This window comes from Lycium barbarum, chromosome 2 (assembly GCF_019175385.1).
Source record: "Lycium barbarum isolate Lr01 chromosome 2, ASM1917538v2, whole genome shotgun sequence".
Classification (NCBI taxonomy): Eukaryota; Viridiplantae; Streptophyta; class Magnoliopsida; order Solanales; family Solanaceae; genus Lycium; species Lycium barbarum.
Genome location: NC_083338.1, coordinates 148,890,943 through 148,911,477, shown reverse-complemented (window position 1 = coordinate 148,911,477; position 20,535 = coordinate 148,890,943). Strand labels below are relative to the sequence as shown.

Here is a 20,535-nt window from a genome sequence, read left to right as displayed (position 1 = left end):
ATTTGAAGATAAATTAAGACATGATTATAAATTTTAATCAATCAAATATATTCGAACCCATTCAATGGTGGTAAAATTGAAAAAAAAAAACACTGAAAAATTAAAATTGGACAGACTAATAAATACAAACTTTAAAACAAACGTTCTATAAATAAGTGAGATTATGAATTACTATGATTCATCAGACCTCCATATAAGTGGGAATAGATGAGGCCTCACCCCCTCAGCACATAGCACCGTAATGATTACGTATTTGTTTAATTACGTATTTTCCAATCTTATGCTTCTTCCGTTTCAATTTATTTAAAAAACTCATTTGACTGAACACGACATTTAAGAAAGAGGGAAGACTTTTGAAACTTGTAGTTCAAAATAAGCCTTGAAAATTTGTGTGACTGTAAATCATTCATAAAGTGAATTTATTTTCAAATTAGGAAAGAGGTCATTCATTTTGGTACGGACTAAAGAGGAAATAGATTCAAATATATTTAAACCAAAAATATAATGAGGCTGAGTTAATCCCTTTTCGAGTGGTACAGGGGTATATTTGGCCCTTTTCGGAACTTATAATGATCAAAAGGACAAACTGAATGATTACCGTTGCGTTTCAACCACCATGAGTATCTCCCTTATCCCTTCCTCCACCATCACCACCACAGTCCCTCCGCCGCCGTTGTTACGGCCGCCGCTGGTGGAAACGAAGTTATTCAGTCGTAGAAACGGTGTCGTTTGGCTTTCACTCATAATTGCTGCTCCTCTCACTTTCCCTAACTCCGCTCTCTCCTTCGGCATATGTACTACTTAATTGTCTCCAGTTTCTTCTTCATTTCTTCAACTACAATTAATTTAGAGATAATAGACAAAAATATACCTGTATCACTTTTTCGTGAGTTTCCTGCCTGCCTGAATTATCATGGATGTCAAAAACACACCTCAGAAAAGTAAATAACTAATAGTTGAGGTGTGTTTTGACGAATAGTTGGTGATAGTTTCCGTAGAAAACTCAAGCACCTTGATAGTTAAAGTGATACAAGTGTGTTTTAGACCATTAACTCACTAATTTATGTGTAAAAAAATGAATTAAAGCCTAATTGGTAACTGAATTGTTTGGTTTCTCAGCAGGACCAAAAGAATGGCTAAGAGATCAAAAGAAGAAGACTGCTAAGTACCTTTTGGCTCCAATCGATGCTTCTAGAAACATCCTTCGCTCTGCTTATCTCTTACTTAGTAACTACTAAATTTCTGTTTATTTGAAAATTGCCTCTTTTTTTTTTTTCATTTGTATTTCTTCGATTGATGAGTTGAGTTAAGGAAAAATTACAGTCAAATACCATTTGGCCATCTTGTTTACAAAATATGTACAGACTGTATAGGTAATGTAAAAAGTATACCAAATATACGTATACTATACACATGATATATATATATTTACACTTACCTATATATATAATATACATAAATGTACATCCCTATACATATAATATAGTATACATACCTATACAGTCGAAGTGTATAGGTAGTGTAAACTTTGGCCATGTTTGGTAAACTAGATGGTCGAAGGGTATCTTTATGTAAGTTTCCCTTTTTTTCTTTGTATTCCTGCGATTAATGAATTGAATTAAGGAAAAATTTACAGCCAAATACTATTCGGCCATCTAGTTTATGAAATATGTAGACAAGTCCATAGGTAATGTATTAAGTATACTAAATGTACATATATTGTACATACATATATGCATATAATAAGCATTCTATACATATAATATACTTCCCCTGTCCCAATTTAAGTGTCTTAGTTTGACTGGGCAAAAATTTTAAGGAATAAAAGGAGATTTTTAAATCTTGTGGTCCTAAATTAAAGATGTGTGTAATGTACTAAATGTCTTTTGAATTTTGTGGTTTTAGACTTGCCATGTGTGATGTTTGAATTGTTAACTTACTAAATATAGAAAGAGGTACTCTTTTTGGGACAGACCAAAAAGGAAAGTAAGACACTTGAATTGGGACGGAGGGAGTAAATACCTATACATATAATATACATACTTATACAAACCTATGCGCTCTACCTAGTGGCATAGCCAGAATTTTCACTAAGGGGGTTCAAAATATAAAAAAGTAAGCATACGAAGAAGCTACAGGGGGTTCAACATCTACTATATATACATAAAAAATAATTTTAATCATGTATAAACAGTTTTTTTTTTCCGCGAAGGGGGTTCGGACCTCGCCCCTATGTGGCTCCGCCCCTGGCTCTACCTATACAGCTGAAGTGTATAGGCAGTTTGTACTTCGGCCATGTTTGGTAAACTAGATGCTAGATGGCCGAACTGTACATATTCGTAACTTCCCTTGAATTAATTGTTTTGTATTTGACAGCGAAAGCTGAATCTGATTTTGGTGAAAAGGAACTTGAAGAATTTCAGAGCTTATTGAAATCTGCTGCAAGGGATTGTGTGCCTCAAGAGAGGAGTTCCTTCGTTCAGTTTCAGTCAAGCACAGGAGTTGAGGTTTGACCTCTACTTTGACTTTTGATTGAAATAAAAATTTACTAGTTACTTGTTGATTTTGATGGACTTCTTAATCAAATTTAATCAGCGAGTACTTATTTTGACTTTGCGCATTGAAAGTTTTGAAAAGCATCGTAGGTACCGAATTATTAATTAAAAAGGATGTGGAAGGTTGATGGATAATGTGAAAATGATCCAACGATGACAAATGATCTAATTATGGAACAGAATTGAGTTGCATGTATACAGATGATTCAAATGCCCCATTGAGACTACTTTGGGATCGAGCTGTGGTTGATTGGTTGAAGTGCGTTAGTGGTGCAGACATGTTAACAATTTCTATTACATGAAAAAGAAACGTACTAAGTCTCTAATCTAGATTGTGTTCTGTGGTAATGCAATTTTTTAGAGTGACGTGGAAGATAGGGAGACAAAAAGCCATAGAAACAAAGTAAATAATTGTGCAAAAAAGAGTGATAATTGGTTTACTCTATCCCTTAGTTCATGTATTTTGACCTTTATTATATGGGTTGTATGCTCTTCGTGACTCACATGAAACATTCGTAATTCTCAGGTCTGCACTTTCCAGTTGGTTGTGAAAAATGCTTCTTCTTTGCTTGCTGACAAGGACCCCGTAAAGTTAGCAGCTGAAACCAAGCTTATTGATCTCATAAGGTGACCTATAAACTTATTGTGATCAATTTATCTTGTATGTCGAGCAATAAACACTTCAAGAAGTGGGTTGATCTCTGTGCATTTTACGGTGGAAGTTGTATTAGCTGTTTATCAGCAGATGTCGTAGAATATGTTTTTGTGATAGTGGCTTGGTTTTGTGCCACATCTGGAAGCAGCTTATCTTACTTTTAGTACCTGCTGGCGGCTAAAAAGTGTGGATTGGGAAATTACATATTATGTGCTACCATGGAACTATCCTTACTAGTTACTGATTTAGTTTCTACAAGGATATGGAAAGTGTGTACATTTACTGCCTGTTTGCGACATTAAATGTGCTCTGTAGACGTTAAAAGTCAGTTTTGAATTATCACCATGACGTCTATGCATGTGTGTGTTAGAGAGATTTGACAGAAATTTTGTGACACAATACTTTCTGTATTTCATGGGTGCAGGTCTTTTGCTTCTCTCAGTGACATGGCAAATGACATTGATGTGCAGGTTGCTTCTAATAGGTATAACTAGTGATTTGCAACAATTTCTCTTTGTACTCTTCTCAAAACTTGTGTTGATTTCTTTTAAGTAAAATTTTCCATTTTATATGACTGACAAACATGATAGTAATAAGTTAGATATTTCATGCTTGATTCGTCCGCTGTCTTATCACTTATGAGGACATGCTTTTTCTTTTTACAGACAAAAGGTTGCAAATGCTCTCATGGATACAGTAACCAGTCTGGACAACTTTGAGCAAGGCATCAAGGAATGCCTTGAAGTTTGATAATCCTTATTCAAGTCAAAGAAGAAACAGGATGAATTCTGCGTTTGCCAATTTACTTTTGGGAGGGCAAAAAGAAAAACTGCAATAGGTTGTATCATCCATTTAATGTATAATTTTGTTCTTTCATTGTTTTGATTTTATCCTGTTAATTGCACTTTAATTCAGTCGCTATTAGTTATAGTGAGTGGACCTATCTCCATATTCATTGAATTTACGAACAAGTGAATCCTGATGCATAAAGCCGACACTTTGCTCTGCTTTTCTATGTGCAGATTTGATGGTGTTACAAGTTTGATGCTCTTTGATCAACAAGTTACATAACCTGCATCAAGTTTATAGTTAACATTCTAACTTCTAGTTTGTTCTTGCCTCATGATACTGAGAGATGCTCTAAGATATTCTGCTCACTTGACTTCATATAGTGGACTCTGAGTTCATATTGGTTCTTGCCTCATGATATAACTAGATAGTCTATTTGAAAATGTCTTTGTGGCAGTCCCTTTCTCTACGATGGCAATAAAAGACTAAAAATAGAGCTTGTAAGGTTTCTCCCTGGAGCTTATGTGTATTGTATGGAAAGAAAGAAATCTTAGGTATTTAATGGGATCGACAACTTTTTCTCACAGGTTCTTCAAAATTTTCTCTCTACATCCAGGGAGCACATAGCTGCTCATTGTAGAAAGTCATACTTATGTCCAAGACTTCCTGTCACTGTATACCTCTATGATTTCTCCCCTTCCGTGATTACTGAACTCTTAAATATTAAAAAGCAATAGAGCACAAGCTGGCCAAGTAATAATAGTTCATGTTTGTTTATTCGCGGAAATGCGAATGCTGCGGTGGATGTGTGGGCACACTAAGAGGGATAGAATTAGGAATGAAGATATCCGAGACAAGGTGGGAGTGGCATCGGTGGAGGACAAGATGCGGGAAGCGAGGTTGAGATGGTTTGGGCATGTGAAGAGGAGAGACACAGATGCTCCAGTGCGGAGGTGTGAGAGGTTGGCTATGGACGGTTTCAGGAGAGGTAAAGGGAGGCCGAAGAAGTATTGGGGAGAGGTGATTAGACAGGATATGGTACGGTTTCAGCTCACCGAGGACATGACCTTAGATAGGAGGTTGTGGAGTACTCAAATTAGGATAGAAGGCTAGGTGGCTTATCCTTTCACCATAGTAGTTGTAGTTTTGCTCACTTGTTTATTGCCATTTGATTTCTACATTTGATTGTTGCTTATATTTGTTGGGCCGTTGTACTTTGGTTATCTTATTTATCTATAGTAGTTAATGCTCCTTTCTTTCCGGATTGTTCTACCATGACTTTCTCGCTTTTGTTATTCCCTGTTTTCATATTGTTTTCGATATGCTTGGTCCTATCTGACCTTTTGTCTTGTTTTCCTCTCTTGAGCCGAGGGTCTTTCGGAAACAACCGCCCTACCTTTCAAGGTGGGGGTTAGGTCTGCGTACACTCTACCCTCCCCAGACCCCACATGGTGGGATTATATTGGGCTTGCTGTTGTTGTTGCTTTACCATTATTTTAGACTATTAAATTTCTTGCCAAATTTGCTCAAAGCTTCACTACAGTGATATGATAGTTATCGGAGCTGCATTGATCTCTTAGTGAGTAGATATCCGACGTGAATAGCGAAGGTGATTCTTACGAGTTAAGGAGAGGAAGACACAATCAGAATTTAAGGAATGCTATGCCTGCCAAGCTGTAAGTACTGAAAGATTGGATTATGCCTATCCGGTGGACTCAATCCTTTCAGTTCTGTTTGATGCTCTCCTTTTTTTTTTTTTTTTTGCTTCTTCTTTTGTTTGGGGCTCTTAAATAATATTTCAATGTCAGAGTCTGCTTGGTGGTTTCAGAAGTAAAATCTGTAGACATTAGTTATGTGTATGTGGGGTTTACGCCAAGAGTTATGCATAGTTCTTGTCATACTTGACAATAGCCACACTTTAGAGATTTACTCTTCTTATGCTTACTTGCTTCATGGATGAGTTTCTTTTCAACTGTATTTACTAAGGCATGTAACCTGGCACCGCTAACAGGATGATACAAAGAACTTCTAGCAATATTACAAAGAATTGGAGTCGCTAACTGGCTACTGGCCATAGAATTAAGCGCTTCAAGTTTTAAGTATATTGCAATAATAATCTTTATCAAAAAAAAAAGTATATTGCAATAATAAAGGATTCTAGTATGACAGTAACCGCTAAGTTCCAGACAATACAAAGAAGGTGCTTTTCATGTAGCCAATAGCTCACTTTTATGAAACTACACTGTTTCTTAGTCACCATTTGCTCATAACATGTTGCTTGGATCCTCCAAAAATGCCGTTGCACATTTTTGGAAGATCTGACACCGGCTCATCGACATTTCCAAAGGATGCAAGCAACATAGCATGCCACACAGAGGATATTTTTATTTTATGTTTTATACATAAAGTTTCAATCTAGCCAATTGCTTGTTTCAAGGATGCGTTCAAACATTAGAATCATGTGAAGGAGTAAGGTCTGGGATAATTCCTATATGAGTTTCTTTAATCGAATCCCTCTTCTTTAATAGGTGCTTTCAGGTAGCAGGTTTTAGTTATCTTTTTACTATTACATTTCTAGTATTCATATCTCCGCATCCCCATTCATCAAAGTCTAGAACTTACTGGCTCAAATCAGTCTCTTTAAGTGAAAACAATTGTAGGGGTTTCGGGTTTGAGATAAGTCTTCCTCTATCATTGGTAGGCAAAAAAAGAGTGAGTGAACCTGTCTTTGTTAGTAAATATGCAAATGTTTATGTAAGTGCAAACTGCATGAATCTCTTTCCACTTTCATGTGTGATCCTAGTCGCTCGGATTCTTTTTGTTTTGTGAGCCTTGAAAGTATCCGAAGCTAGGCAATCAGCATGAATTCCTTTTAAATAGATTTCTCTTTCCGGAAATAGAACAAACTTTCTGTGTGACTGGTAGAAAATCTAATAAGCGTTAAGAGTAGGTAAAATAGTGCTGTGTTGTCTCTTTTAAACTCTTGCAAAAGTTAGAAGTTGGAGGCGAATGAAGGGGCTGGAAACATGATGAACTTGTTTAAGAATTACCTAGATCTTGAAAAGATAAAAAGTGTACTAGCCATAGCTTAAATGACACTGTCACTGTTATAACTAATGCGGTAAGATGACAGTCAATCAATGAGGAGTGCTTCTAAGCTATAACAGCAAGTTAGACTTTACTGGTGACCCATTCTTATAATATTCACAAAATAGTCTGTTTTGGTGGTTCACCAGAAGCCTGAAGCAAATACAACCTACAACATGGTGTTCCATCATCTGGGTGAGTTTGAAGTGACCTGGGCAAGTTGCGCAACTTGTTGAACAAGTTTAGTGGGTCATGCAATAACCCGAAATGTGCATCTGGGTCACCAATTTGAGAAAGTCTGACATCAGAAAATCCTAGTGACGGTAATAACTGATCAGGATAGTCGCTATAGAAATGGAAATTTGAGCTGGACATTGTAGTTGATTGCTTGTTCATGAAGTCCGCTAAGAGTACTGTATGAACAGAGGTACAGTTATTTGCGATAATCTTCAGTACTTCCATGGCATTTGAGTGAGAGAGATAGTATAGAATGCCCTCTAATACCCACACTGTTTTCTTATTTAGCTTTAAGCCTGATTCTTGAAGCTTTTCAAGCCAGTCCTTTTCTCTCAAGTCAGCTGCCACTCTGTTCAATGATTTTGCCATCATAATTTGGTGCTTTCGTTCATCTGTTGTTTCTGTTGCTGCCTCTAGAATAGTGGTTTTCATACGCAAGACCTCAGGAAAATCAACCTCAAAAATGTTACTGTCTTTCAAGCAACTCAAGCGGTATGCCCTTGTATCCATACCTGCAGAAAAGGAACAGACATCATTGGTTTGCATTGGAACATTTTTGATAAATGGAATCGAATGGCTTCCGAGGGGTGAGCAATGAAAATGCTCGGTGAAATATGCAGACCCTCCTGTGATGGACAATCTAGGTTTATCATATTTTAATGAATCTGTCATATTTCCTGGTTGTTACTTGTTTTTTCTAGAATTCTTTTATCTAAACATAGTCATAGTTACTCCTAAATGAAAACACTATTAAAATGAAAGACTATATATCATTGGATAAGATTAGCGTGATGTCCAGTTGATGGCTAGTATTTTGGGAATTTAGAGCTGGAATATGTTACAACAACAACAACATACCCAGTGAATCCCACAACGTGGGGTCTGGGGAGGATAGAGTGTACGCAGACCTTACCTCTACCTTAGGTAGGGAGGTTGTTTCCGGAAGACCCTCGGCTCAAGAAAAAGCATAGGAAAAGTCAGATACGGGCAAACAATTCAAAGCAATTATGAAAATGAAAACAACGAAAGTAAATAAGTCATGATAAACCATTCTGTGAAAACAGATACTCGCAGAAATCAAGTGACAAGAAACTATAGAGCAATACAACTACTCATAAGAAAGGATAAACGCGACTATCTACTAGCCTTCTACCCTAATATGAGTCCTCCATACCCTCCTATCTAAGGTCATGTCCTCGGTAAGTAGGAAATGTGTCATGTCCTGTCTAATCACCTCTCCGTCTAATCACCTCTCCCCAATACTTCTTCGGCCTACCTCTACCTCTCCTGAATATGTTGCATCTTATTAATGTTTAGTTGGTCTATGGATCAAGGAGGATGAAAACTTTTGCCAAAACCAACAACAACAACAACAACTACGCCTCAATCCCAAACAAGTTGGGCCCCAAAATGGGGTGAGTGACATTTGATCAGTTCAGTGATCGGCTACTAACAGTGGCACTCACATGATTTTGCATAAGCTGTATCAGTACATTGTTACAATTGGATTTGTAAGATTATTTGGGTTTAGGGCTGCGATTATTTTAAGCCTTTACTCCCTGCCCCAATTTGATGTTGTGAAGTAAGTGTCAAATGACACTCCTTACTGAAGCGTGTCTCCGCCACTGGCTACTAATTACTAAAAGAGAAACTAGTCAGTTGCCATTGAGTTGCAAGAAGTATCCATCTGTTTTAATGTCACCGGGTATATACAGTACAAGAGATCATGTTGAAACATCACATACCTGCTCCAAGAATGACAACTTGTGCTCCTCCACCATCAAAAGAAGTAAGAGCTGCTTCAATTCTTTTATCAAACCATAGTGTCCTAACAGCAATGATTACTCCAGAAACCTCTCTAGCATTATTGAGGATGTCTTTCTTAATTTTCTCATACAATTTCTTCAGGTATGTCTCCCCTGCAAGTAACTCTGCTAGTGGATCATGGATCACATGTTTCCACAGTGCCCTTCCTGCTGCAGTTTGACATGCTGATTGTCGCAAAGAATCCCAATCCTGCTCTACGGATAAATGAACTTCTCTGATGGTTTCAGTGTACAAAGAATCAGGTAGTATAAACTCTGGCCAGTTACCATTTTCTTGATTAGACATTATTTTGCTGATTTTTAGTGACTAATAGAAGGGAAGAACTAAAGGGATAAGCCATGCAATATATGATAGAAACATAATGAGTACTGTTGAAAGGAAAAAGAGATTGTTATTAGGGATAAGGAAAGACAGCCACACACAACCAATGTCTCAGAAAAGTTGCTCAATCGTATCCAGCTATTTTCTGTGTTAAGTAAAGGAAGGCAATGATAATGAAGCAGGCCACGACTACCATCAATTTTCATCCCTTTGCTTACTACCTTTTGATTCATTCCCCCCTCTTTTAACAAGTTAGCAATTTTTTTAATTCAAAAAGAAGCTTAAAATGCATCCCACGTGTTGGATTGAGACAACCCAAAGATAGTATTAACACAGTGTGGTATTATCTTCTTTGGATCAATTTTTTCTAAAAGGTTTTTACATCATTAAGAGTATCACTACAATCTCCCCCTTTTAACTAAGTATACTATAACCAATCACCAAGATTTGTAGATTTATCTAGAAAGCCTGCGAGGTTTTTCTTTTGTGTGCCTCCAAACTACGTGTAAACTCCGTTATTTTGAACTCATTTTATTGAACAATCGGCTTTGACAGCAATTGTCTAGTTAAGACAACCAAAGATACTTTTAACATAGTTTGATATTGTTAGTTGGTCTAAGCTTGCATGGTTTTCAATGAAAGGCATCATATTATTATTATGAGTATCCTTAAATCATATAGTATATAACTTTTTTTTTTTTTCCTTAATCAACTTCTAATGTAGGATTTTATTCGACACTCGACTACCATCAAGGACGAATTTAGATTTTCTACAAGGTGCAAGCACATGCACTGTGTTAGGACTGGAGTCGGTATTTCGAATTCACTTGACGTTATCCACCACATGTGGTCTATTGATAGAGAACTTGTGGTCCAATCTTTTAATAGTAACTAATGATCAAGTACTCATTTGTTGCCTTTTTTTATGTGTCTTTGATAGGCTATATGTTTTTGTACACTGTGAGATAGCTCCATTGTTGGGTGTTAGATATTTGAATTAGATAAGGTTCTTGGAACCTTATGAATTCTGGTCTTTTTCTCAATATCATGTGCACCATATGATAAGTTAACATTTGCATTGGTATGATATGCACTCCTTTCATAACCTCATCTATATAAATTATAACTGCATTCGCTTGTAAACACACACACACACAAAAAAACACATGGAGGAAAATATACGACAGTATAGTTCAACAAACGGAGAAAAAGTTTAAGCATTAGTATAATAAAATACATACAGTATGTATTTACAGTCTCAGCTACCAAAGTCCTAATTACACCGTTCCAATTTATTTGAACTTGAGACCTCTTTTCTTTCAACCCACTTCATTGATCATTAGACCGCACCCTTGAATGTATTTCTATATTTTCTTAATTAGAAGTTTTTATAGTCATACAAATGTTATGACGTGTTTAAGACTACAAGCATAAAAAAAAATTATAGTCATTTACTTGTTGCATATTTAAGACGTACTACAAATTTCAAAAGTTCTCCTTTTTCTCTTAATGGTCGTGCCGAGTCAAAGTATGTCAAACAAATTAAAACGGAGAGTATAAGACAATTTTGTAACATAGAAAGTGGACAATTATAGGCGTAAAGAGCGTATGGAGAATTCTTGATACATACATGACATACGAATATACAATTTAAGAGGTAAGAGGTGTACGAGATAAAATCTCATCTACATGAATAACATCACATTTATACGAATCATTAGCAAAATCTCATCTATATGAATAACATCACATATGTACGAATCATTAGCCCATAAAATGTTAGCCTTCCGTAGTCCATTGAAGCAAGTTCTAAAATAAACATTTCTTTTATCTTTTAAAACATTGATCGTGAGTTGTGACCATCACTCCATTACGAGGAAGAAGATCAATAAAACTTACCCAAATGTTTACACCAAACTAATTAATGTATCAATGTCTTACATGTGTTTGTATATACATTTCTAGCCCTTAATCATGATTAATTAAGTTATGGTTTTACTTCATTAAATCACTTTCTTACGGTAAGTTGAATTAATCTGGTGTAAACGACTGGGTAAATATTTATGGAGAAGAATCCAGTTGTTAATTATTGGGTAGACTATGTTTGAGAATGACACATGAAATGTGAAGAAGTTGGTATCGTATACTGGAAAGAGCGTAACAGCTATTGTTTGTCCTTCTTTTGTGTGTGATTTAAAACGTGATAAATCGACGAAAACTGATTTAAACGCACTAGAAACTAAGTAAAAAACGAATCAGCCAAAAAGGAAAAAAAAACGAATAAGCAAACTCTATTTATTTATTTATTTCAAAAAAGAATAAAGAAACTCGATATTAAAACACTTATTTGCTGAATCCTCTTTAACTTCTTGTATTTTGTATTGCACATGACAAACAAATCAGAAATAAGTAATTAAATAATGTAACATTTTTATTGGGGGACTGAGTAGCTAGAATGATACTTGAATGTACCTTACCTTAAATAAAATTAGTAAATTTTTCTAGAAACCTATATATAATGACTGTGTTTACAACTGCAACCTTTAGAAATACTTCTGGAGTATTTGTAGATAGACGGATTCTTTATCGGGTTTCTCGTGAAATTAACTACTGGAGTAAAAAGAAATTTTGCATTTATTTATTTATTTATTTTAAAATGATGAGTAGGAATGTGCTTCTATTACAAGTGGAACTGTAGATACTTCATTAAGAGAAACAACTTTTTGCATTTTTTATTTTATTTTGGTCAAATTGTCTAAATAAAGGATTGGTAATTAAAATACATTTTGGATCTTAGAAAATATTAAGGAAATAGTGTATATATCAAAATCAAAATAATGGTCTATATTGATACTTTTCTTGATAGTATGAAAATACGTGAAAAATTGAACATATTTGCTGAACTTGAGGCTCAACTTGTAGCAATCTCTTATCCTTTTATAGTCATACATTAACGTAAACTTTTCTAGGCATAGAATGAAATCTACCTTCTACTTAACTTATAAGATAAGCAATTTAGGATTTTTGGAAATATCTTTTCATTTTATTTCATATTATATTTTTTTTTCAAATATTTTTTCATATTATATGATGTTTTTGATTTGACAGAATAGCGATTTTTTAACAGAAAGAATTTGTATGTAGTACCAATCATTTTTCTTGGAACAACTATCTCGTGCGTAACGGATTGCTCATGCTTTCATAACGTCAGACAATTTTTAGATCATTAGTCAATAGCTTCCTGGACAACTTTACATTATTTCATGACACGCCTATTTTCATTTTAGTCTCTCCCCGTCTACTTATCAAGCCATTTTACCTTTCACTTTTCTAGTTAAATTATGCACTTTACAAAGTTAAAGAAAAGTTAAGCTAAACAACATTTAGTGATTTTCAACATGTTACATCAACTCTTATGTGAGCATGCCAATAATAGTAAACTCAATATATTTCACTTTACTTCACTCTTAATATACACTTCTTACTAAACATATAGTAGTATGTACGTAGCATTTGATGCTATAAAGAATCATGATTAAAAAATTTCAAGTAGGAAAGTGTCAAACAAAACAAAAAAAAGCAATAAAATACCATAAAAACGTAATGAAGCTACTAGCCAGTAGGTAATCATAATTGAGATTTGAGGTCGTCCTACTCAACGTCACAAATAACAAGTGAAGCGGGCAATGGCTTAATTAAGAGGTTCATAAATATAAAGAAGTAGACAAACGAAGAAGCCAGGGGGGTTCAACATTACTATATATACATAAAAAATAACTTTCATCTTATATATACAGTGTAATTTTTCACCGAATCTTACTGGCTCCGCCCCTGGCAGCAGAAATTTATATGTTAACTAATCACGTATTTCATCCTTACTGACACGACTATTCCGTTATTAGGATTCAAACACAATATTCCCACTTAAGGATAATTTTGAATACGAGAGCTTTGATTAAGGGCAAAGTAATCTCGTTCATCCCACCCTCCAAATATGCTTTACTAACATGAAAAACATTGATTATGCCAATACCTCCGTTATAAAAAACTTATGTACAAGGTATTCACAAATCAAAAAATACATGACTATCACTTAATCATGATTAATTAATATTTATTCATTCTATCAAATCACTTAATTATGATAAGTTGCAACATCTATTTAATGTGAGTTGGTGTATGGACATAAAAATGTGAAATTTGAAAGAAAAAAAAAAATAGGAGTATGTGTTTTCAAGTTGAAAATCATATTTGGAAATTGTTTTTTTTTTTTTAAAGCAAATCCACTAGGCGTGCCTAGGGCTATAAATTGTGTTCGGACATTAATATAAATTGAAATTGTTTTTCAATTTTTGTGAGTGATCCGAAGTGAAAATTGTGAAAACAACTTTTGGAGTTTTACAAATTCCGAAAAATTTTGAAATTAAAATTATAACAATTCTATGTCCAAACAGCTTTACATAAAATTTCAAAAAATAAAATAAAAACTAAGGAAAAGGGGTCAAATATACCCCTCTACTTTAGTTTATTGGTTAACTTTGCCCTCCGTTAGCTAAAGTAGTCAAATATACCCCTCTCGTTACAAGTTAGGGTCAAATATACCCCTACCGTTAGCAAAGTTTCAAAAATATCCCTCATTTCTAACATATTTCCACATAAACAAGTCTAGTCATTGGAATTGGGGTGACATGGACGCCACATGGCATTTTAACTTAAAAAACAATCTGAAAAATTAATTTTTCTAAAAGCAAATCTGTTAAAAATGGCTTTTTACTAAAAATCTAATTTTTTTATTAAAAAATTTGGAAAATTATTTTTTTAAATCAGTTTTTCAGATTTTTTAAATTAATCTAGATTTAAAAAAAATTAGGACACTTTAAAAAAAATACTTTACAGCTTTCCAGATTTAAAAAAAAAATCATTTTCCAGATTTTTTAACTAAAATATCCAATTTTCGAGAATATATTTTAAAAAAAACAGGTTTTATTAAAACAAAAAAGTTTTAGATTTTTACTAAAAGCCATTTTTTTCAGATTTATTTTTAAAAAACTCAATTTTCTAGATTATTTTTTAAAAATTGCCACGTAGGCACCACATAGAATAAGTTAAATGTCATGTGGCGTTCATGTCACCCAATTTCAACTATTAGACTTGCTTATGTGGGAATATGTTAGAAATAAGGGGTATTTTTGAAACTCTGTTAATAGTAGGGGTATATTTGGCCCCAACTTGTAACGAGAGGGATATATTTGACTACTTTGACTAATGGAGGGCAAAATTAGCCAATAAACTAAAGTAGAGGAGTATATTTGACTCTTTTCCCTAAAAACTATTCATGGCTAACGAGCGCTAAACATTTTAACAAAGTTAAAGGGCAATCCGGTGCACTAAAGCTCCCGCTATGCGCGGAATTCGGGGAAGGGCCGGACCACAACGGTCTTTTGTACGCAGTCTTGCCTTGCATTTCTGCAAAAAACCATTTTCACGGCTCGAACCCGTGACCTCTTGGTCACATGGTAACAACTTTACCAGTTACGCCGAGACTCCAGTTCAAACATTTTCACAAAGTGTTTGATGTAATTTACCGTTACAAAAATAAGAAAACAAAAATTCTTTTTAGCAGTCGGAAGAAACAAAGTGCTTTCCATCACAATTTTTTTTTCCCATCAATACAATAGCTTGATTTAAAAGGGACCAGTACAAACAGATGTGGGGATAAGAAAAAGACAAAAAAAAATCTTGAATGGGAAAAAACAGCTCACACAAACAAAGATTACATAAAGATAAAAAATAAAATAAAAAATCACTATAAATAACTTTCTAAAGTTAGGTAGTTTGGACCATTTTTTGGGTTCTTGATCAAACAAATTGAGGTTTAATTACACAAAATCAAATCTTTATTCCAAGTTTTCAAACTTTCTTTGAACTTGGAAAAAAGAAAGAAAAAAAAAAAAATGGGAGCTGATGTGCCTTGTTGTGGAACAGAATTTTTTGTGTTTATTTTGGTAGTGATAGGATTGGTTTTGTTTGCTGGTTTAATGGCTGGGCTTACACTTGGTCTTATGTCACTTGGACTTGTAGACCTTGAAGTTCTCAGTAAATCTGGTCGTTCACAAGATCGTATTCATGCCTGTAAATTCTCTCTTTTCTATCTATCTATACTTTATTTTATGAAGAAAGTGTTAAAGATTGCTGATTTGGGGTTTTATTAGATAGTGTTAAAAGTTTGTTGATTTGGGTTTTTGTTTATCTGTCTGCTTGTTTTCATGGAAGTTTGATGTCTTATCCTTTATTCTTGATATTTACTTCATAGTAGTTTTGACTGGCTGATATCTACCTGCTACCTTTGTAACTTTGCCTTAAAGTTGTAAAGTTTTTATATATGACCAATTCTTGGAGTTCTCTATCTATCTATCTATCTATACTTAATTATGAAGAAAATGTTAAAGAATGCTGATTTGGGGTTTTAAAGTGCTAAAGTTGGCTGATTTGGGTTTTTATTTATCTGGCGAAATGAGGCCACCCTAGCCCATTGAGTGCTCTACCTCGGGCCATCGACATCATATGCTCTATTGAAATAGATTTCGCAGAAAACCGGCTATATCTGATCTCGGTTGGCCTTTCACCCCTAGCCACAAGTCATCCTTGATTCGCGTGTAAATTCCGGAACTATGGACCTAGTTGAACCGGAGAACCCCGAAATCTCACGGGTATCATAGAATTACGTTAGGTACCATATGAATAGGCCCGAGAAAACCCCTGTATAGCTTCTTGATTTCTCGATAAAGAGCAATATGTCTGTTTGTTTTTTCATGTAAGTTTGATGGCTTATCCTTTATTCTTGATATTACTTCATTTGTAGAGCTATATTTGGTGGTCTGTTGTTTCAATTGGCTAGTATCTACCTGCTACCTTTGTAAATTTGGTATAAAGTTGTAATATAGAATTGCCTATCCCAAGCATATTTTTCCATAGAAACTCTGCTAAAGGTTGAACCTTGATTTGTGCAAGGCGTCTATAAATCAAAAACAAAAGAGTGAATTTGTTGAATTTGTCCTTTGAAACTGAATTAATTGTCTAGCAATAACCTTGATGTGGTTGAACCGCAATGCAAACTGTGGAAACCTAAAGTAAAGAAATGATGGATCGATTATGTACCCGAACGAAGGTAATTGAATAGTTGAAGGAGTGAGAAAAAGAGTTTCATGATTCTTGACATACCTGGAATGGACAAATAGAAAAGTTAATCCACTTCTCGTATCATGATTCTACAATTGAAGCAATAATCACCGATATCAGAATAGGGCTTATGAGTTGTATGTATGTCTGCTTGGATTGTTTTTTTAAAAAAAAAAAAATTCTTCCTTTCTTTTACAGCTAAAATACTTCCAGTGGTAAAAAACCAACACCTTTTGCTTTGCACACTCTTGATCGGCAACTCATTAGCAATGGAGGTTTGTGTAACGTTGCTTAATAGTTATCCTTTTATTACCCGTGCCGAATTATTTATTACTTTCATCCTTTTCCTTTATAGTCTCTTCCTATATTCTTGGACAAGCTTGTACCTTCATGGGCAGCAATACTGGTATCTGTGACACTGATTCTCATGTTCGGAGAGGTGGTCTACTCTATTCTATTCATCAACTTAATCTTTCACCTTTTAAACTATGGCATTTGTTCGTCCCTTGTATTAACTTGGCATCGTTGCTTTTACGATTGCAGATAATTCCTCAAGCAATCTGTACTCGCTATGGATTGACAGTTGGAGCCACTGTAGCACCCTTTGTTCAGCTTCTTCTCTGGTTATTCTTCCCCATTGCTTATCCAATTAGTAAGGTATAAACTAAAACAATCACATCCGATAATTTAATCATGTAGAGTTGTTAAGTTTCCATGTTTTAGTATCAGAGTTACTTGGTTATAGTTATAATATCAGAGTTACTCCATTCCCTATCTCTCTCTATTTATTTTTAATTGTTACTGTAAGTGAGAAACTTTTCATGCTAATAATTGGATATGTAGAATATCCGTCATTTTATTTGTTAAGATATATGGACAGTCATCTTTAGCATTGAAAAGAAAGGCCAAACCTCATGCAGCAAACTGAGAGAATTTCTCCGTGCTACTTTCTGTTGTTAAAGATCTTATAGCTTCATTGAAAACTTTTAACTTTGAATTTGCTTGATAAAGAAAAGGGATCTTAACTTCATCCTTGGTTTTGCTGGTAGGTCTTGGATTGGATGTTAGGTAAGGGGCACGCGGCCCTTCTACGAAGAGCTGAGCTAAAAACGTTTATGGATTTCCATGGCAATGAGGTAATCAGTAGTCACTAGTTCTCAGTTTTTGTTGCTAATCTATGTCGCTTACACGATCAAGTTCATCTCACCAAGATTAGGTGCTATAGCTGAACCTCTTTTTCAAATTTGTTTGTTCCTTTTACTATGCCTCAGCTTCTTTGCTTCTTATTGCTATGACAGGCTGGAAAAGGAGGAGATTTGACACATGATGAAACAACAATAATTGCTGGAGCACTTGAGTTGACAGAAAAAAAAGCAAAAGATGCAATGACTCCAATATCAAAGGCTTTTTCTCTTGATCTGGACGGAACACTTAACTTGTGGGTTTATAATTTGCTGTTCAATCTGATTTCAAGCTTTCACAAACTTTTTATGTTCTAATAACACATCTCTCTCCTTCTCTCTCATGCAGGGAAACATTAAATGCTATAATGACAATGGGGCATAGCAGAGTTCCTGTTTACTACAGAAATCCGACAAATATTATTGGACTAATTTTGGTAATTATATCTCTTGCATGCAGAAATCAATTTTTATCTTCTTGTGGATTTCATTATTGTGTGTGTAACTTACTGATATTATGTTCAATGCTCTCTGTACCTGTCTTCAAATATTTCACGGGCAGGTTAAAAATCTTTTGGCAGTTCACTCAGAAGAAGATTCAGTTCCCCTGAGGAAAATGTTGTTAAGAAAAATTCCAAGGTAAGGATAAGTGCAGCGGTTCTTCCCTTTCCTAAATGTATATGTTTATTACCAATCAATTAACTATGCACACAATGTTTATTCTGAAACTAATTGTGCAGCGTTGGTATTTCTTCAGGGTTTCTGAAAACATGCCTCTGTATGACATGTTGAATGAGTTTCAGAAGGGCCATAGCCACATTGCTGTTGTATATAAAGATCTGAATGAGACAAAAGATGGCACAGTCAATGATAAAGGTCCGAAACCTTGAAATACCCAATTTTACGTTTAATTCATTTTGTGCTAAATGTGCTTCTAATCAACTCCTTCCGAGTCCTTCATATCCTGTAATTGCCTCTATCTCAGAAAATGAAGCAAATAGATATCTCCTTGGTGATTAACTTGATAGTTTTCTATTAAATTGATGAATTTATGATTTGCCAACTTTAACTGTTGTATGAACTGATAATCGCAGATGCTGATTTGCATGATATTAAGAGTGCATTACATAAGGAGGATGACGACCAAGTTGGGAAGAAAACTCCTCCCCCTACTCCTGCTTTTAAGAAGAAACACAAAGGTTGCTCATTTTGTATATTGGATTTGGAGAACACTGGAATACCAGAGATCCCTCCCAATCAAGAAGTTGTTGGTGTTATTACCATGGAAGATGTCATTGAGGAGCTTCTTCAGGTGCACAAGATTCCGACTTCCATTAATAATATTGTTGTTCTTTTTGTGGCATTGTTTTCCTTATACACATGTGAACTTTCTTACATGGTTATGCACTTCCATAACATTCTTAAAGATTCTGGCAGAACCTCTCTCAGTATTTTACTTTCTTATTTTGCTTATCTTTGCTGGTATTCCTTACACCAGGAGGAGATATTGGATGAAACTGATGAATACGTCAACATTCATAACAGGTATTGTTTGTCTGGCAGTGCCAGTTTCGTACTCTTCCATTTGGTTTAGCATTGACATGTAAATCTTTTTGTTAAAGAACTAGTTCTATGCTACTTCTCAAAGTTCAATCTTTATAGATTGCATGTAGGGCTGGTAAAATGGTTTAAGAAACAAGTGACCATCTAATCTGACCCACTAGATATATGGGTTGGATAACCAACTTTCTAAAAACGGATCAGATATGGATATTATCCACTAAAAAATGGATATCCCGATGATCAACACCCATTTTTGTCTGCTTGTTATTTTCCAGGAGTTCTTGCTTTCTGAGAGTCTAAGCTTATTTTGACTTTTAGCTTGTGTTCTCACTTGACTATTCCTGATGGGGCATCGGCTAAATCATTTCTTAATTGTGCTAAATATGGTTGGATCGGATATTTTATCTGTTTTTGTTTAACCCGTTTTCCACCCGCCCATATCCGATCCGCCCTGCCCGTTTTCCAATCCTAATTACATCCTTTATGAGACTGAATTGACAATATGTGTCTGATGGGATTGTGATTATCAACTTAATCATTTCAGGATAAAGGTGAACATGAATTCTTCACAAGATTTTTCAGCTGAGCAGAATTCCACTACTCAGCTGCTCCAACAGACCCTCTGACTGTTGAATCAGCTATCTTCAAATATTTCGTAATAGCTACCTCAAGTATAGCAACATGTTACATGTATAGTTTCTCTATTCTAGCATATCCTTATTCCAGTATTTTTGTATGATTATATTAACTTAGATTAGACTGGTCCCGTAGAGCGCGAATTCGGGTAGATAGTATAGTCCTATACACAGAGGAATAGGCTACAAATTTAATGGTGGCTTGTAATGCTAGAGTTTGAGACATACAAAGTTCAATTACTGGAATCTGATCAGTTTCCCTGTGTGTGTCATTTGATGAACTCTATAAGAAGTTAAATTGCTTGCAGTGTTATTAGGCCCTTACAATTTTCTTTTATTTTTTTCATTTAATGGAAACACTCAGCCAAACTATATCAGTTGAGGCATATTTCTTTCTTTATAAAAAAAGAAATAAAATTTGTTAAGACATGATTGACAAATGCCTAACTACTTTATAATAGATAAAAAGATTGCAACTGGCAAATGCCTACCTCTTGAATCCCAAA

The 20,535-nt window shown here is 34.8% G+C and overlaps 3 protein-coding genes across 5 annotated transcripts; 2 read left to right on the top strand and 1 right to left on the bottom strand.

Annotated features, from left to right (window-relative positions):
- Window positions 1–552: 552 nt before the first annotated feature.
- Window positions 553–4,252, top strand: LOC132628022 (uncharacterized). Its single transcript, XM_060343698.1, has 6 exons — window positions 553–794; window positions 1,120–1,227; window positions 2,377–2,507; window positions 3,082–3,182; window positions 3,635–3,694; window positions 3,876–4,252. The coding sequence occupies exons 1-6, from the start codon at window positions 617–619 to the stop codon at window positions 3,958–3,960; spliced, it is 663 nt and encodes a 220-aa protein (XP_060199681.1). The 5' UTR covers window positions 553–616; the 3' UTR covers window positions 3,961–4,252.
- A 2,804-nt stretch (window positions 4,253–7,056) lies between these two features.
- Window positions 7,057–9,707, bottom strand: LOC132628021 (uncharacterized). 2 transcript variants are annotated; one of them, XM_060343696.1, is made up of 3 exons: window positions 9,069–9,707; window positions 8,182–8,277; window positions 7,057–7,835 (listed from the first exon to the last, which is right to left on the bottom strand). In XM_060343696.1, the coding sequence occupies exons 1-3, from the start codon at window positions 9,433–9,435 to the stop codon at window positions 7,204–7,206; spliced, it is 1,095 nt and encodes a 364-aa protein (XP_060199679.1). In that variant the 5' UTR covers window positions 9,436–9,707; the 3' UTR covers window positions 7,057–7,203. The 2 variants fall into 2 exon arrangements, with proteins under 2 accessions (XP_060199679.1, XP_060199680.1); XM_060343697.1 differs by lacking the exon at window positions 8,182–8,277 and having other exon boundaries at window positions 9,069–9,698.
- Window positions 9,708–15,210: 5,503 nt separating this feature from the next.
- Window positions 15,211–20,342, top strand: LOC132628018 (DUF21 domain-containing protein At1g47330). Of its 2 annotated transcripts, XM_060343688.1 has the most exons (12): window positions 15,211–15,603; window positions 16,849–16,925; window positions 17,006–17,089; window positions 17,194–17,307; window positions 17,700–17,786; window positions 17,949–18,088; window positions 18,181–18,268; window positions 18,394–18,470; window positions 18,589–18,707; window positions 18,926–19,143; window positions 19,330–19,376; window positions 19,939–20,342. In XM_060343688.1, exons 1-12 carry the CDS (start codon window positions 15,426–15,428, stop codon window positions 20,018–20,020), a joined length of 1,311 nt encoding a protein of 436 aa, XP_060199671.1. In that variant the 5' UTR covers window positions 15,211–15,425; the 3' UTR covers window positions 20,021–20,342. The 2 variants fall into 2 exon arrangements, with proteins under 2 accessions (XP_060199671.1, XP_060199672.1); XM_060343689.1 differs by lacking the exon at window positions 16,849–16,925 and having other exon boundaries at window positions 15,463–15,603.
- The last annotated feature ends 193 nt before the right edge of the window (window positions 20,343–20,535 follow it).